At 36.8% G+C, this 17,629-nt stretch overlaps 1 protein-coding gene across 4 annotated transcripts in view; it reads right to left on the bottom strand.

Moving 5' to 3' along the window:
* Nucleotides 1-17,629, bottom strand: part of MGAT5 (alpha-1,6-mannosylglycoprotein 6-beta-N-acetylglucosaminyltransferase) — a 117,016-nt gene that overhangs the window by 34,034 nt on the left and 65,353 nt on the right. For all 4 annotated transcript variants that reach the window (XM_048309675.1, XM_048309672.1, XM_048309674.1 and 1 more), the window contains 5 exons: nucleotides 12,489-12,560; nucleotides 11,265-11,426; nucleotides 10,137-10,306; nucleotides 9,126-9,260; nucleotides 3,248-3,381 (listed from right to left, as the gene is read on the bottom strand). In XM_048309675.1, coding sequence (XP_048165632.1) covers nucleotides 3,248-3,381; nucleotides 9,126-9,260; nucleotides 10,137-10,306; nucleotides 11,265-11,426; nucleotides 12,489-12,560 — 673 coding nt within the window. The remainder of the gene's footprint in view (nucleotides 1-3,247; nucleotides 3,382-9,125; nucleotides 9,261-10,136; nucleotides 10,307-11,264; nucleotides 11,427-12,488; nucleotides 12,561-17,629) is intronic.

Genomic DNA, 17,629 nt, shown 5'->3' with positions numbered 1-17,629 from the left:
TAAAGGTGGCAAGTGAAGTTGGCAAAACTGTTTTTAATCCAATCCAAGCAAAAAAAAAAAAAAAAAAGTGTGTGCAAAGGATATGTAATTTACTCATAGTTTTCTATATTATTTTTAGCCCCTGTTGGTCTTTTTTCCAGCAGTGCTGGTCACTGTTCTTCCCCTATAAAGATATTTAGGCTCATTAAAAGGAAGGAGTTTTGTTGTTTTGGCTTGTTTGTTTTTGTAGATTGGGTGTTTAATTCCAGTGATGGACTACAACACTCAATGCTTCAGGTAAAAATCCATCCCTACTATATAAAAGCTACTCCAACATGTAGGATTATTATTTTCTAAAAGCTGCCATAGCCTCACAAGTGCATATAGAAAAAGGCTGCAATGAACAGCAGGATCTCCTCTCTAAGCCTCCTGTTAAATTCTGGCACACAAGCTGTCAATTATTAATCACATTTTGAAAAACTTAAGAACTCAAAACAAAACAAAAAAACCCCTAATCCAAAGATAATGTCCCAGGCATTTTCGATACATGCAATGCTAAATCTCTAGTAGAATTATTAAAAAAAACCCCTTCTATTGCAATTATGAGGTTTTGCTTTTTGGTTCCTGAGAATCAGCCAACTGGATAATGCAGGAGAACAGAGAAACCATACGCAGTGTACATGTCCCTCTGCCATTACATTTAGTCTTTCAAATGACAATTACTCTTTTTCACAAAAAATGCCTCAGCAACAGCCAAGCACCCACTTAGACCCAAGGACTTTTTAGAATTTTACATAGCAAACAGCACATTGCAAATATGTCTGAAAAGGGGCATTTTTCCATCCTTTGATAGTTTTGGATGAGAGACTGCATTCAAAGGAGAGGCAAGGCAGTATACACTCAAAAGGAAAATAAACCTTTGTTAAAGTTAGAACTGGTGGAATTCAGTGCCTCAAACTATGCTGAGAGGAAGCCCTTAGATGGATTTTTAAGCAAGACCATGCACTTTTAGAAGTACCAGTGCTGTTATTTCGCACGAAAGTATTTGGATTAAAAGCACGGAAAACATAAAAAAGGGGGAAAGCTCTCACACTTCTGGAAAACTCAGAGAACAGTCAAGCAGTTGATAATATGCCACAGGTTTGAATATGGCTTGCTTGTTGCTCAGGAATAATTTTCTGCCCTTATAATCAGAGTTCTCAAAACATAATAGAGTCTGTGGATCTTGGGAAGCTGTCCAGGGTTCCAATCTGCCATAAAATCTTTACTGATGCATAATATGCACTTTTAATCACAAGCCCATAAAGATGGTGCTATCTCTGCAGAAGAGAACAAAACAACAAATATAAACTTTAAATATCACAAAACATGTTGACTCTTCTGCACCTAATCCCCAAAAAAAAAAAAAAAAAAAGTAAAATCCTTGAATAAACCACAGCACTGGAATCACTCATGCTTCAGAATTAGTTTGCCTGCAATCTATTTACCACTTTTCCTGCAGAGGAAGACCCACAGTCATTTCCAGCAGCAAAAATTGGAAATGGTTATCTACTAAAATTCCAATACAGTCATACTCTTTGGAAAATTCATTATGAAGCGATTTTCTCTGCACAAGAGACTGTACCAGTGGCACGACAGAGGTCTCTGGAGAGAAGATTTCCTTTCTTCTGCATTTCATGGAGTGGGACTGAGTAGTGCACACACAGAGCACACAGCTGTACCACCAGCATTCATCCAGCAATTTTCATTGAGTGCATCATCACCCTTGGTGCTCTCTTGAACAGGACCTCACATCTGAATTTCCCAACAGCTGGACTACTTCAACAAAGCACAATTGAGTTCCTTTTCCATTTAGGACATAAACCAATAAATATTAGCAAATGTGGATACAGAACAAGCTCTGCTTACTAATATCCAGACACAACCTCTGCAACCACTTCCAAGTCACATTTCACCACATGTTTTGTTACTTGCTTCCCAACAACTGTGAATACAGCCTTTTATCTCTTGAACAACCTTCACTTATATTTCACTGGAAAAACTTGCACAGCAAATGTTGACAGACAAAATATGCCTCTCTCAAGAATTTTACAGGGCAACTAAAATCAAAAGCATGTCAACCTGACAGCAGCATGTATAATTCTGCTGTGAAAAGCAGGGAAGTTTGAAAGACTGACGATGAAAGCTGATGAGAGAGAACAGAGCCCTTAATGGTCTTAATGTCAGACAGGAGCAGCACCAAACTGTGGAGGTGGGCTGGTCACCATGAAGTGTTTCCTTAGACTTGGGCTGAGCAGCCTCTGCACACAGCAGAAGGCACTGCCCTGAGCCTCCCTTACCCTCCAGCCAGCAGCAGTGACTCCGCACCTTTCAGAGATAACACACTTGAACTGCTGCTACAACAGGCAAGAGAGAGATCCCTTGATTCTGGAATCTACTGCCATAAAGTCAAAGACTAGGTGTAGACCAGGTCACACTAATAATTTAATCTGACCCAATTTATAGAGAATTTTTACCTTTTTTTGTGCCTGTTCTGTTTCTTTTTTAGGTTTGGCTGGGGTCACTTCAGAAGATATTTATCGATGCTTGAAAGATCTACAGCAGTGCTGAAATCTACTACTTATTTTTCAATAGCTTTGTACACTGCTGGCAAATAAATGTTACTCAATTCACCCGAGGATAAATACTCACAATATGAAAACAAGCTAGGTAAAAATTTTTACAAAGCCATAAAAAAGTAGAGACAAAAAATTTTTGCTGAATGGTCATTTATCAATCTTAAACTCAAAGAAACAGTGAAGGGATGGTGCTGCTGAGTTGCTGAGGAACAAAAGCAAGAATACAACACTATAGTTAACATAGTTCCAAACTTCACTTCAACATGATGAAATGCAGGAATGCAGTTTATAAAAATGTAACCTAGGAAGTTCCTCAGAAATCTATTGCTTCATAGTAAGATTAGAGAAAGCAAAACTAACAAAAGCAAATTCCCTGACATTTGAGGAAAAAGCCAAGCACCACTTTCCACAGGTACCCAGAGCATAAAGTTCCCTACCACTATTTATATTAGCTCAATATTCTTATTTTCTCATTGCTGGGTGGAAGAACAATAGAGCTTTTGCTGTCTACAGACACTGATACAATTCTTCCCATTTAGCAGCTGTATTTTATTAAACTGTGAATTTGTCCTTCATAATAAAAAAAATCTTCTCAATGACAGCGTTTCTTTTTAAAGCCCTAAATTATTTACAAGCACAGAGGTACTTACGGAACATTGTATAAAACTGCTGTGGATTAAGGTTCCACTTTCCCCATGGTGTCTTGTGGCCTTTAGACTGGGCATAATGGGCATGGTTAAACTCTGGCTCAGTTCCAAAGGAATCCAGAACTCTTAGCATACACCTAAAAGAGAAAAACAAATTTACTGTAGGTACACCTACATATGTATATACAAGAATGTGTGTATATATACACAGTTATGATAATTAAGATGTGTTTTGTCTTTGTGCACAGCTGTGGAGGATGTATAAAGTGAAGGTACATTTTAATTTCAAACATTTCTGCTTATATTACATTCACAAAGATGGTATGAACAGCAAATTTAAGGATATATCAGATATTCAAATAACGACCCTGGAGCTTGTTTTGGGTTTCTTTGTCCTTACAGAATGAAGTTATGCTTTAAAATCCAAGTAGAACTTATGGGAATGCCACAGTGGTCACCTGCATTTCCTAGGGCTCTGAAGTAGAATTTAAGCAGAAGATGAGAGGATTTTCCATCTGTTCTCTAAAGTTCTCAACCATTATTACAAAACCAAATGCAGCAGCCAGGGGCAACATGCCAATAAGATCAGAGCAGAACAGGACATTATCTTTAGACAATTGTATTTGTTCTCCCGGTTCCGACTTTTAGACCTACTGGAAAAGCACTGAAGATGGTTTAATTTGCTGAGTTCTTGCAGTCAGATCATTTATTTGTTTATGAAACATTCTATCACAGACTTTTGAAGAAACAATATGAAAGTCAATTACCTGCATCAACCTGCACACAACAGAGAGAAACCCTGGCACTGGATTAGAAAGGGCCTGGGATTAGAGAATCACACTCACCCTTTATTTAAAATCCTATTAATGTCTTGAAAAAGAAATCACTTTATTTATGAGCGTCTCCTTTCAGAAAAAGGGCCCACAGTAGATGACAGGCAGAAAAAGGGTCAGTATGAAGACAGTACATGTTACAGGACAGAGATTCTAGAAGTCATGTTTCCAAAATGCAGCCTGCCAAATCTTTGATATGACTTGGACGTACAGATCACTGCCACTGCAGTACATTATAGGGCTCCAGAGCTGCTGGCCCTACCATTCTTCACCCCTCCACAAACAAAATTGCAGAAAAGACTTATACAGGAATTAAACATCATGTGCAATTATGTTATAAACACATGAACTCTTACCACTGCATATTGTATCACTGGGTTCATATGTGCTAAGGATGGGACACGACCTCATGGGTACCAGAAAGGGAGTAGCTGCAAAAGTTACTATTAAAAACGGCTTTTTTCAAATGTTTTCAACATTTCCCATGCTCCAAGCCTGTATATACATTCTGTTCAGAAAAACACTAGGATTTTGGCTTTTATATGTGAAAGAATTAAGTTCTTTCACCTTTTGAGGGCTAATATCCAACCATTTCTCAGCTTTAAAAATAAAATATTTTAGTCCCCAAAATAAATGTACACATTACTTATATATTGGTCCTTTCCCAAAAGTATTCAATAATTTGGGAAATAGAAAAAAACCCCAGCAACTTTTATATGAAATACTACCTTTGTATTTTAAAGTACAAATTGAGCAAAATGACGTGGTTTTTTAAACCTTCACAGAGATCTTTCAAACAAAAAGAAAGTCAAAATATACAACACATTATGATTCACCAAACAACAAAGCTGACAGATCAGTTTCTGTGCAGTGTTTTATGTCAACTGTTCTCAATGAAAATATTTTACAACAGTGGCAATTATCTCTGCATCACACAAAATACTCCAGAAGGACCAAAACAAGTTCTGCGCCGATGAATCATTCAGCAATAAAAGCCCTCTTATTTCTTGGCAACACTTAAAACAAAATTCCTCTCAAGTATACAGCTTTTGGCCAGGTACTTGATCACAGGAGAATGAAAAATAGGAGAAAGCTACTGAAAAACTGCAACATTACTGGAGTTTGTCAAGAGATATATGTAAGGAGCACTCCATTGCTTTGTTGCCTCTCTTTTTCCTGTATTCAGATGTAAGATAAGTATCACTAATGGTTCATAGGGATATGTGGAACTATGTTCAGTACACACAGGGTCTCTGAATCAGGACAGGCAACGTGATGCAACAGAAATCTAAACCAGAAAGCAGGAAAACAACAAAAAAAATTTATATAATTTGGCACAAACTAAGTCAGAAAAAAGATGACAGCAAAAAGTGCAAGTGTGTGCAGGAATGGTATGAAAGATCAAAGCTTCAAGTGGTGAAACTAATCCCTGAAATGCAGCAGAAAAGAGTTGGTAAAGATTTCAAATTTAGAAATGAATGCAATTAATACCAGTTATGCTGAACTGATATTTTAATATATATAGGAATGCCTTGATTGTCTACCCTAGTACCATATTCTCCATTTCACTTAATAATTTAAATGCCTTCAATTTTTTTTTATTTCTGCATACAATGCATTAGCATTTCTAAAGTGAAATAATTAATTTTGAAAAGGACAAAACACTTTTTTTTTTATAAATCAGGGATATATTTTAAATTAAAATGCTAATTTGGTATATCTTTCACTTCAGTTTTCCCACCCTTCCTTCCTAAAATGTCACCTAGCTTTAGCAGTGAAGCTGCAGAGAATTGCAGCATGTCCTGAAATTGGTGTCAGACTAAGTGTATTATCTGCCTAATTAAAAAGAGGACTGGTAGGTAGCAAATTGCTTTAGTAATATCCATATTAGTCTTTTTTGTCTAACACATTAGCAGTGACAATTTTAGGACTTAAAAAAAAAACTAGACGAAAAGTAACCCAGGATTATTTAAAGGGAGCTTTTCCCCCTATAAATATCGGGCAGAAGCACAATCTTAACAGAGCTGACCTGGTAGAAGTATTTATACATATTTTTTTTGTATCCTTCTCCCACTTCATCAGGCCACTTAGGACTTGCATTTAAAATCTTAGGACAGAAAATAACCCTCCAAAAACAGATGAATCCGAGAGAACACGTACGAAGCAGGAATGTTGCTCATTTTTCAGGATAGCTGCCACGTTAATTTATTTCAAGAAAAAAAAGCCAGTTGGATTTTTGGCATATGGGAATGAGTCATTGCTACAGACTGTGGAAAAATGAAAAAAATACCAGATTCTTATGTGCTGCATGGAGGATGAGGGTACTAAGAAAGGCTGCACTTCTTGAACTATATTAAGCTATTAATTTGTATGTTGATTCATTGCACACAAACTGCATTCAAACATCCAGACCTCAGAACTGGAAAAATCCAGCACGTCCAGGCATTGTTCTGCTTGGAAATCAGGTGCACTCCAAAAAGAGGTGTGTTTTGCTGTGTTCCTGCTATTTACAGCACCAATTATCCCAGAGATAAAGCAGGTACTACCAAAAGTCACTGGTGCTCTGAGCTGTACAGAAGAGTCTTTCAAAAATACTCACTCCCAAAGCAGCAGGGTCATTCTTTCGAGCTCGCAGTTCCAGAAACCTGATTTGCAACTACCAAAAATTTCCTCAGGGCTCAAGTTCACCCAGAAAGATTATATAAAGCACTCTTACCAAGTGACTGTTCTGAAGGCAGAGGCTTATTCTGCCACTCTATTCTGAAGTGAATAAAAATGTTTTTATTCATTTGTATCTGAGTCTGGTCTGTATGAACCAGACTGAGCTGACCTGCACATGTCTACTGAAAAACCCTTCTTTTGAGACAAACAATTATTCCTACTGACATTAAATACAACTGAGAGAAAAAGCAAAGTTGGTAAGGAACAAGGGCTAAAAAGCATCTTTATTTGTGATAATATTTATTTTATTGGAATTAAACAGAAATGGATGCCTATGCTGTTATAACACACTTAGTGGTTTTAACTTCAAAACATTTAAATGACAAAATTTATGAGGTAACTCATGATGCTGAGAGAAAAAAACAATGATTGGAAGAGGATCCTGAAATAGGAGCAGCATGCATGCAGCTACAAATTAATTCTCCTGCTCTAATAAATTCTGTAGTCTCTGCTAGTCTGGACCCTGTTTTGTACACTGAACTTGAGAGAAATTATCACGTAATTAGAGAGATTGACAACAAATGCAACAAGTTTCATGAAATGTATACAAAAGATGAAATGTAAGTAATGGTTTAAACCCCTAAATTTATATATTTTAAAAAAGCAAATTGAAGGAAAAGCAGTATAGAAGACATCCTAGGAGCTGGCAAAGCAGAAGAAGGAAGTAATTTATTCTGCAAAACCTTATTAGAATAAGCAGTAATGGGCAGTTTGCAAGAAACCAGGCCAAGAAAAACACTTTAAGAAAAGCTTAATTATACAAAACAACACATTGGGGGCATCTTTTTCAGTCTGCAGTAAAAGAGGAGGCAAAAATCTCTCATGAAGGACAAATGCACCATTATCTGTTTTTCAGTCAGGCTATGGACTAGATGAGACTCCCTTCCAGTCCATGAAATTTAATGTTGTAGAAGACAGGCATTAAGATAATTTTTTCTCCCTCAAAAGCCTCAAAAAATTCTATACTACCTAAGGCACTTGGAGTTAAATGTAATTCTGCTCTCCTAAACCAGAAAATGCTAGCCATTACCACAAAATAGTAATCAATGAGAAGCAGATTGATAATTCAAGATTTAATGATTCTATGAAGAAAGAATAACGGAATAGCTATCTATAATCTCAATATATATTTCCATACCTTTGTTACAGGATATACCAGACAGGAAATTGCAAGCAAACGGAAAGAAACATTTAAAATTTATAAGAAGGGTTTCATATCCTGACCACAATGCTGGATGTGATCTCCTAGTGACAATTACATCTGGCAGACAGACAAGCAACTGTTGCTCAGTGGAAAATGGGATTATCTTTATTAGCAGGCTCCTAAAAACTAGAATATCCATTTACTCCCCTGCTTCAAAAAAGAGATTAAGAGTAATCTAATCTGATATGTTGATCACAGTACTGTCATTTAAAATTCCACTGGAAAGATCCAATGCTCTAGAAAATCCTGAGCCTGAAAGAAGACAGTTTCTCTCCATGAACACCTTCCAATACCTTCCTTCAAGTAGGATTTACTGGACTTTCTGGATCATGAGACACAGCTAATTCAATCAAAGTATAGAAAAATCAAAGCAAGTAATTTAGATTTGGGTTTATTTCATGCTGATATGTATTTGTACAACACATGGGAGGCTTAATGATTTAAAGCTATTGACAAAAAGAAAAGAGGTTTTAAAACTGCATGCACTAAGAAAGGTGCACAAAGTCGTTTCTTGTGACCCTCATCTTCTAATGGAAAGAAGTTTACAGATTACAGAAGCAACAATAACTGCAGTTTATTCTTCAGACCTGTCCCTGAAGACAATTCTCTTCCCAGTATCTTAAGGAATGGAATAGAAAATTGCACTGCAGTTGTTGGGCAATACAATTAGAATAGATAAATCTCCACAATCACTGATCCAATGTGGTTACAATCACCAACAAAAAACCCATGCCTCTGGTATTCCAACTAAACAATAAAATGCAATAATCTCTCAGCTCATCTACTCATTTACAGAAAAAAAATGGGGAGGAGAAGTGTGGGTAAAGAAAGGAGGGAAAGAGGGGCAAAGATACTGATTTATCAAGAGGATAATTAAGATTTTTAAGATTAAAAATGCTTGAACCCAAGAATCTCAAGCTTGCTGGGGGGGATAATGATGGCATGCAAATAACAAGTAATAGCCCCTTTAATCTTAAGAGTGAAAGACAACAGAAAAGTGCATTTTCACTTTTAAATAATTTCAAGTTCATCTGAATGGATTTATTTCAGTACTTTGACAAGTGTTATTCAACAAAAGCTCTTTAAAAAAGCAGTTTAGAGGGCGAGTGAGTGTTATACTTACTGGTAATGAACCCATGATGGACCAAGTGTTTTCTTAAACTGAGTCAGTCCCACAATATCAATGTAAATGAGTTCTACAATTTTATCTCCCTGGGTAGGGCAGCCAGATCTGTTACCTACAACCTTCTTCATAATCCTAAACAAAAAGAGAAGCAATATGAAAAAGCATTACTTTCCAAATACCTTGAATTGATGCTGTAATAATATTTACTCCAATAAATCCAGCTTCAAAAAAGTTTTACTCGTTTACTCTGTTTTGAAATCATGAACCATGTAAGAACTCTAAAATGCTCAACATTTATTAAATGTGAAGCACTAATTTTCATTAAAAACCCCATCTGATTTAAGCAAGAGAATAATATGTTTGAAATGCTTAAAAATAGTGTGCTTTGAAATTATCCAAAATAATTTCCCACTTCTATTGACAGCTTTATAGTATAAGAGCTCTCTATAAAACAATGTTGTCATGTTTGTAATTAAGAAAAGAAAGCTGCAGAAAAAGTACATGTGCTCAAGCTTCAAACAGATGTTTTATGTCTGGTGCTGAACTAGTTGGCAAAGCAGGACAACGAAGAGCAAAGAGCAATTTGACCTAACACAAACAATTAACTACATCAAAAGTAACATGTTTAAAAAACTTAAATCTTTATCTTAAAATGAGATTCTGAGTGAAGAACAGCAGAAACTGAAGCAGAGGACACAGAATTAGGCTAGTCTGTAACATTTCCCATTGCAGCTGGATAAAGCACCTGGAATGTTAAAGACTAAGCTGCTTAGTTTGAATTTTACTACATTCATTTATGAAGTCCCAGGAGCCTGAAGCTACAATGAAAACACATTATCCTTTCCATGGCACACATACTCAGCTCATGAAAATAATCTTATCGTCTGTTTAGTGAATTATCACTTTCATTTTATGCTTCAAGAAATTATATACTGTTAATAGAAGCTTCAAGAGTTTACAATTCTTTTCTTTTAATTCCAGTTTCAAAAGCGAAAGTAATCTCCTTACTCCTTGAGCTCTGCCAGTGAAGCTGAAATCCTGATGTCATGGCCCAGTAAGTAGAGAGATGTAATTAAATCACTCCACTGGACTAATTCACCAAGTGGGCCACCGCTAAACGCATTTTCTGCAATCTTGAATCCAGATTCTTTTGTCAAAAGCCCCAGATGAACAAGGATCTGGAAAAGAAAGTCATACGTTTGAGTTATCACCATTAAACATGCAACTGTTGTACCTTACAGCAGTTTTTCTTCCCATTAAATTTCAACTATAGGCAAAAAAAAAAAACAAACAAAAAAAAACAAAAAAAAAACAAAAAAAAAAAAAACAAAAAAAAAACCAAAAACAAAAAAAAATCAATGAAAACAATCCAGTACTTCCACCCAAATAATTTAATTTTGTAATGAATGCAAGGACTGAGAATCTCCAGCAAGGAGCTGAGCCAGCCAGGCTTAAGAGAGGGTAGAAATATGAACATATTTTTATTCTGCTTATTCTGCTGCCACTCAGGACTGGCTCCAGGAATAACAAGGCAGGAAAGGAAACCTGTTGTCGTGTTTGCAACTTGTGGCTTTATCTTAGCTAATTGAGGTAGTTAAAATAAAATAAAAATTAAATCAAATGAGCTACACCATTTCACTTCAAGCATCTCATGGCCTTAAAACTGAACCCATTACAGGAGGTCTAAACTGATCCAGTCCAAAGTTGTGGTTAACTTTAAGTCTACTCAAATCCAAACCCAAGATAAATCGTTTAGAGTCTCAATTTTGGACAACAAAGATGTACAACTGTTGTTTCCCATGACTACATAAAACACTTCAGTGTCATCAGCTTGCAGTAAATTCATAGTTTCTCCCTTTAGAAACATCTACACAGTCTCTATTTTATCCAAAACTACAGAGGTCAGGAAACTCAATCCAAGACTGACTCATACAAAACATGTAAAATTCCCTGTAAAGCAAACACCCATTGCAACATAATTTCAAACAGCAAAATACTTCTTGAAAAGAGGCACAAATATAAACACGAGCCTTTTAGACATATTTTCTATTTCCACTCTGAAGCTACATCTCGAACAAGAAGCTTGAAAGAGCCCATATAACAGCAAGTGACAGGAATAAAAATGTTCTCATCTACCTTTTTTCGTTTTCTTTTCTCCAAATTTTGTTTTTCTGCAAGGGATTTAATTGCTTCAATCCAGGTATCAGCCATTCGTCTGATGCGCAACATCATCCACCTGAATTCCTCATGCCTCGACATCATTTTGTAGAGATTATCAAAGTTGATACGAATTTCAGCCTTCAAGCAAAGCATTAAGAAACACCCCAAACATTAGTTATTCTTCAGCATTCTTTCCAGAAGCGAAAAAACTGCTCAAATGTGAGCTCTGGGCTTTATATCCCTCTTTTTAAAAAAAGAAATAGGAAAAAAGATGCACTCCTAGCACAAGTTAAGATTTTAGTTCAAATATTAAAGATATACTTAAACAGACACTTCTAAGCTATGTAAATGACTGTTATTTTTATTAGTAGTACTTGATAGCCCAGAATACGTTCACAATGTTTCGCAATGCATTTATTTCTGCAAAATAAGATCTGGTTTTGTTCATGTGCTTCAAAATGAGGTAAAGGTATATCTAAATCACAGTACAGAACAGTAGGCTCAAGATTTATGTATATCATGAATCTTCCAAATACAAGGAGTCTCCCATTCTACCAGAAATGAAGAAACATTACTAGGGTGTAAATTTTAAAGGAAATACTCATTTTAAACCTAGACTGTTCTAAGATCAATTGGTTTTACAAAATGAGACAGTCTATATCTATATTATGTAAGTGGTGCTCATATGCAACCCAGCAATTATCTTAAATTATCTTAAAATCCTAATTGCTACATAATTAGGCTGTAACAATTTAGAAACAACTCTGTGTACTGTATAGTTTTTAAAGGGAAAAAATTAGTAGTAATCAAAACGTTACTACAAACCTGAAATGGATATAAACCTTTTCCATTAAGGCAGTTTTGTAAACAAGGCCCAGATTTTTGGGACAATAAAAATGGATATTTTCACATATACTTAACACTGGTGAGCAGTCTGTGGATTTATAATTTTTCTCAGTATCTGTGTACAGTGTTTCATAAATTTAAACACAAAAATGTTTTTAATGAAAACCTACCACCAAGACTGGATACATGAGCTACACATGTCAAGGAGAATACCTTTCAGCCTTGAGGAGTAAAAATTGTAAATTCTAGTCTTTTTAGCATTTATGTGGCACAGGATTCCAGGGTATTTTGCATGAATCTCAATTACTGAATTATTTCTCATGTTTTCCCTATTAAGGACATGGGTGTTCTTACCACTGTTTTTTGATCAGCTTCTTCATTAGGATTTTTTGCTCTCCAAGGTAAACGAGGACACCAATTTTCAACCTGTAAAACAATCACATCAAAATAAATAATTCTACTCTACTCTCAGCTACTTGACCAAAGGCTCCACTCACCACCTTTATATGACACTTTTATGTTAACCTGATGGTTCAAATAAGGCATCAGCTGATAAGGTGATCACTTCAAGGTAAAACTGCTTTTTTGCAGGAAAAGCTTAAGATGACTTTTTGCAATTCCATGCTCTTTTAACCCAGCAAATCTGCAACCAAAAGTCACAGTTAGATATTCATTCATGATAATGAAAATGGAAGATCAAGACAGAGGTCAGGTGTTAAATGCTCAAAATACAGTTTCTCTGAGCAGTTCTTAAATGTTTTCAAGAAGTTTTTTAAGCTTCTAGGCCTTACAAAAATATGTATTTTGGAACATTTCCATCTCCCTAGAATATCTTTTTATAAAGACAAAGCCTGCTAAATCAAAGGATCAAAGTTCTACCTTGTAGCAATTTAGACCCAAAAAATAAGAATCATCATAGAACCAAAGCCACATGTTTGAAGGCTATAAATAAGGTAATTATAATGTCAGTAACAATATTCACAAGCATCAACAGCTGTGATTCTTAGAGAAAAATGATCAATGCACATGCAATACTTCTACTATTGTCTACTAGAAAATAAAAAAGTACAACAGGAAGTAGTCAGTGAAGAAATAATAAATAGATGCAAGTCACTGAGAGCTCCTCAGCTTCCCCAGGGATCTTGCCCATCGTGCAGAATCCTTATTATTCATGTGCCTTAAGAAATTTGACCATTTGCCTTGGGAAAAGAGGAATCTCAGTTTTGGAGGCAAACCCATGAAAACTGAAACATGACTGTACTGTGAAATAGGGGAAATGTAAAACTTTATCAGCTGGCTAAGATACCCCATCATTACTGATTAAGTTCACAACTCCCAGAGAATTGGAAGTCAGAGTTGCCCTTATGGTTCTTCCAATCACAGACCTGTCAAAACACAATTTTAGCTTAATCATACTGCAGCAGTAAGCTTGGAGCATTACAGATTAAAGGCTTAAGATTACACCATATGATTTCCTAGAAGGCCAATCACATGAAAATAAATGAATAGCCACCCTAACCTCATTAAAGAGAAGAAATGGATCAATCTTGGGTTCCTCAGACAAATTATAAAAAAGCATTTTGAATGCTATGACTTAACCTACTCAAGGTATTTAATACAATGTTTGAAAGCAGTGACTTATCCACCTTCTTTGAAAACATCTGATTCTTCAGTGGTCTCCAGCTGTGGAACCACACCAGAAATTGTAGCAATTATCAATCCTAACTTTTACAACTATAAAACTGTGACACAAAAGAGTTGCAAGCTCCACGTTACAAATCATGCACAGTCACAAACTCTGTTTTTTTTGTTTGTTTTAATAGTACAAATTTTGCATTATACCTAGCATTAGAACTGATCTAAATTGAGAGATGACATTTCAAGGACTACTGTTCGTGCCCCTTTTCTGACTTCATGTACTTTGTATTGCACCACAAGGCATCCTAAAGGAATTGCAGAGTTTTCAGGGCTGCCGAGGACAATTAGCTGCATGCCACACTGACTGAAAAGCAAATACAGTTCTTTTGTGCTTTTAGAACTATTTTCTCTAGTCTAAGTTAAATTACAGTAGTTCTCATCACAAATAAACACTTAAGGAGTAGATTCAAAGTAATATCAGTGTCTGCAGTTGGTCTGGCTCTCATTTTTCCTTATTGATCTTTAGCACTGATGGCAGCAAGGATTAGGATATCACTAAAGTGGGTTTAGATGAAAACTCCATCGGAAATACATAAATACTTTGGCTTTGTATTTGTTTCAGTACAGAATATCTACATACAACAAGCCCCAGTTTTGAGCAAGGGCAGTGATGTTCATTTGGATCCTGCTCTTTAACTTATTCATTTGATAATTTAAGACCAAACACTAAAGTTTCCTCTGAAAAAGGAACCAGGACTCCTCTTCCCCATTTCCAGCACTACCTCCCTCTCACTGGGTTACCATCAGTTCTTTCTCCAGCTTATTCTCTCCACAGCAACCTACTGTTGTACTGTCATGTAAATGATTTAATAGGAAGGACGTGATACCAGACAGATTAGCACTTAAAGACGACTGTTGGGAAGCAGCAACTGCATATTTGAAGACAGACCATTTTTTGGATGAGTGACATAAATGCTAAGCTATTATTCAGAACACACTATATTTATCTTTGTACAGTCATATTTTTGAATAAGACCAGCTGTGCCTCCTGTTCCTGGTACTGAATTCAATGCCCATCAAATGCAGTAGGTAGTATTTGATCTTGCTCAGGAAACTGTGTCCACCTGAGAAGTCAAGTGTTCCCTGCTTGGTTTGGAATCACATTAGTCACAGCACTGCCTGGAGTATAAATAGCCAGCTCCTTAAGGTTAAGCTGCACAGCAGTTTAGAAGTTCAAAATTTAAGTGCTACATGATTCCAGATACTTGAGAAAAGCTGGTGTTCTGAACTGCTCTGAGGTGTAAATGGCCGGGTTTAGGATGAAAAAAAAAACCGAAACAAACTTAATAAATTTGAAGAGTACTTGCTTTATAGAAGCTTTGCAGGTATGTGTTCCAGTGACTCTTGCTCAGACACACTGAAACTGAATGCAAGGCAAGATTGCAGCACTCGACTGTATTACAGAGCAAGTACTTCAAGCAGAGTTTTAAGAACCTGGCAACATCTGTAGCACTGGAGTAGTCTGAGCATCTTCCGAATTGAATCAAGGCATACTCTGCCAGCAACTCTCCACATCCACAATTTCAGAAAGACCTTTATGTTTTCAAAGAGTCACAGCGGGAGTTGAATAAAGCTGGAGCTGAAGCGTACTCTCTGAGCACTTGGGATAATCTTCATTTTGGACTCTGCCAAAGTGCAGGTGCAGCCCATCCACAGGGAAGCTAAGATAACTTTCTTTGCACACCAGGTGAACACACTACTGCTCAGTGTACTTCTATTCATGGTACAGTGCTGCTGCTAGTGTCTTAAGTCAGTCCCAGAAAGAAGAATACACAAACAAAAATATCCAGTGCAGTATCTGTGGAAAAAGGTGCATCTTTAAATTTATTAGGCAGTATGAAGGCAGGCAGAGAACTTGTAATGCTACAAATGCCTTTGAGAATTTGATGCAAAAGAACTGCTCCCATTGGGAAGGTGACTTTTTCAACTCAGCATTTCCTCAGTGACAGAATCACTTTGAAGGGGTTACAGAATCTGTGGTGTGCAAGATGACTGTCTCTTTGGTTAGTGAAATGGAGTAGGGTACAGGTAGGTTTGGATGTGGTTGTTTCCAAAAGCAGTCTCAAATGTTGGGTGTCAGACACCCACAGCCCTGGTCACACAGCAACACAACATCTCACACAAAACATCAATCAACAAATGGCCTCTTGTCTGGCTTCAATAATGTGCACTGCATTTGCTTCATCTCATACACTGGCATTTATGTCTTTTCCAATAAGTCATTAAAATACTAATCCCAGTTTAAGGTGACAAAAGAATTAAAAATAACTGAGCACAAATCATCCAAATTCAGACCAATACACCAATAGCTAATTGAGGGACAAAGTGCTGACTATCCTTAGCATTTCAGTTTCTTAGGGACATGTGTAAGATGACTAAATAAGTCTGAACTTTTGCTGATTTACATTTCTGACAACAACGCTGGTTTTGTCAAATTTCTGAGTATTTGCATAGAATGGAAACAAGCTGGTTTGATTAACATTACACTGAAGAAATGCAAATCATTAACTCAATGTCCAGGATTAGCAGCAGAAGTTGTGGAAAGAGGACTTCCCCAGAGATATGAGGAAACTGCAGTAAACTAGAAAAACCACAAGGATTTAAGGAACCTCTGTAATTATGATTCCCAGGAATTTTCACGAAAATGTGCCTCAGACTACAGCTTGCATGCTGGAAACAAACCCATGTTCAAAATCATCTTTGGTTTGTGTTTTTCTGCTTTAGCCCTCAAAGCAGGAGTGTGAAGAAAAATACTCCCATAAGCAACTATGCCTTGTATTTCCATCAAGTCTGAAGGACTGAAAACAAGAATTCTCTCCAGCAGTGTATTAGCACACGTGCAAAAGCTACAGGAGTCTCAAAGACTGGAATTTGAAACAGTTTTAAATCTTTGGAAGTGTTGCATTTCAAGGTGGGTACCAAAAATTATGCATGCACCTGAAAAGAGAGCTGGAGATCCAAAGCATGGGATTTTAGGGAGACCTGCCCAGCTCCAGCAGGTAAGCACCAATGTAATGGGAGGTGATAACTTGCACCACAGCTACCAGTTGACCACCAGGCACAGCACCAGTCCCACTCCTGCGTGGAAAGTAGTCCTCTCAGAGAAACACATATGTAGATAAAGAAAAAGAAAGAGCTATAAAAGCCCCCTCCACTTTTTTTTTTTTCTTAAAAGCTTGAAAACAGTGTGAAAAACTCATTTTCTAGAAGGTATTTTTAAAAGCTTCATTCCTCAGCTGCAAACTGACATTTTGCAGTGAAATATATTTTTGTACTGCCTAGAAATTAATTTTTCACATTTCTCCCCAGAGGCAATGCCACCCATGAAAATGATAACTGTGCCAATGCCATTATAGTGTTAAACAACTGTCTTTTTCAAAACTAAATGCTAAGTTTAAAATAAAGTAACTCTCCTCTGTGGGCATCATGGTTAAAAGGAAGCAAGTTTAATTTGCTTTTTAATGTTTGCTATTTCTAATCCCTGTCAGGCTCTGTATTCAAGAGAAAGTAAATCTGGTTTTGCTATTCAGGCCATTTGTATCTCCTCCACTCTTCAAAGACTCCAGCAAATTCGTGTTCTGAGGATCAGAGGGTGGTGAGGCCCTGGCACAGGTTGCCCAGAGAAGCTGTGGCTGCCTCATCCCTGGAAGGGTTCAAGGTCAGCTTGGACAGGGCTTGGAGCAACCTGGGATAGTGGAAGGTGTCCCTGCCCAAGGCAGGGGGTTGGAACAACATGAGCTTTAAGATCCCTTCCAACCCAAGGCATTCCATGAGTCTATGACCCCACAGTTGTGTAT

Source organism: Corvus hawaiiensis, chromosome 7 (assembly GCF_020740725.1).
Source record: "Corvus hawaiiensis isolate bCorHaw1 chromosome 7, bCorHaw1.pri.cur, whole genome shotgun sequence".
Taxonomy (NCBI): Eukaryota; Metazoa; Chordata; class Aves; order Passeriformes; family Corvidae; genus Corvus; species Corvus hawaiiensis.
This window is presented reverse-complemented; position numbering and strand designations above follow the sequence as displayed.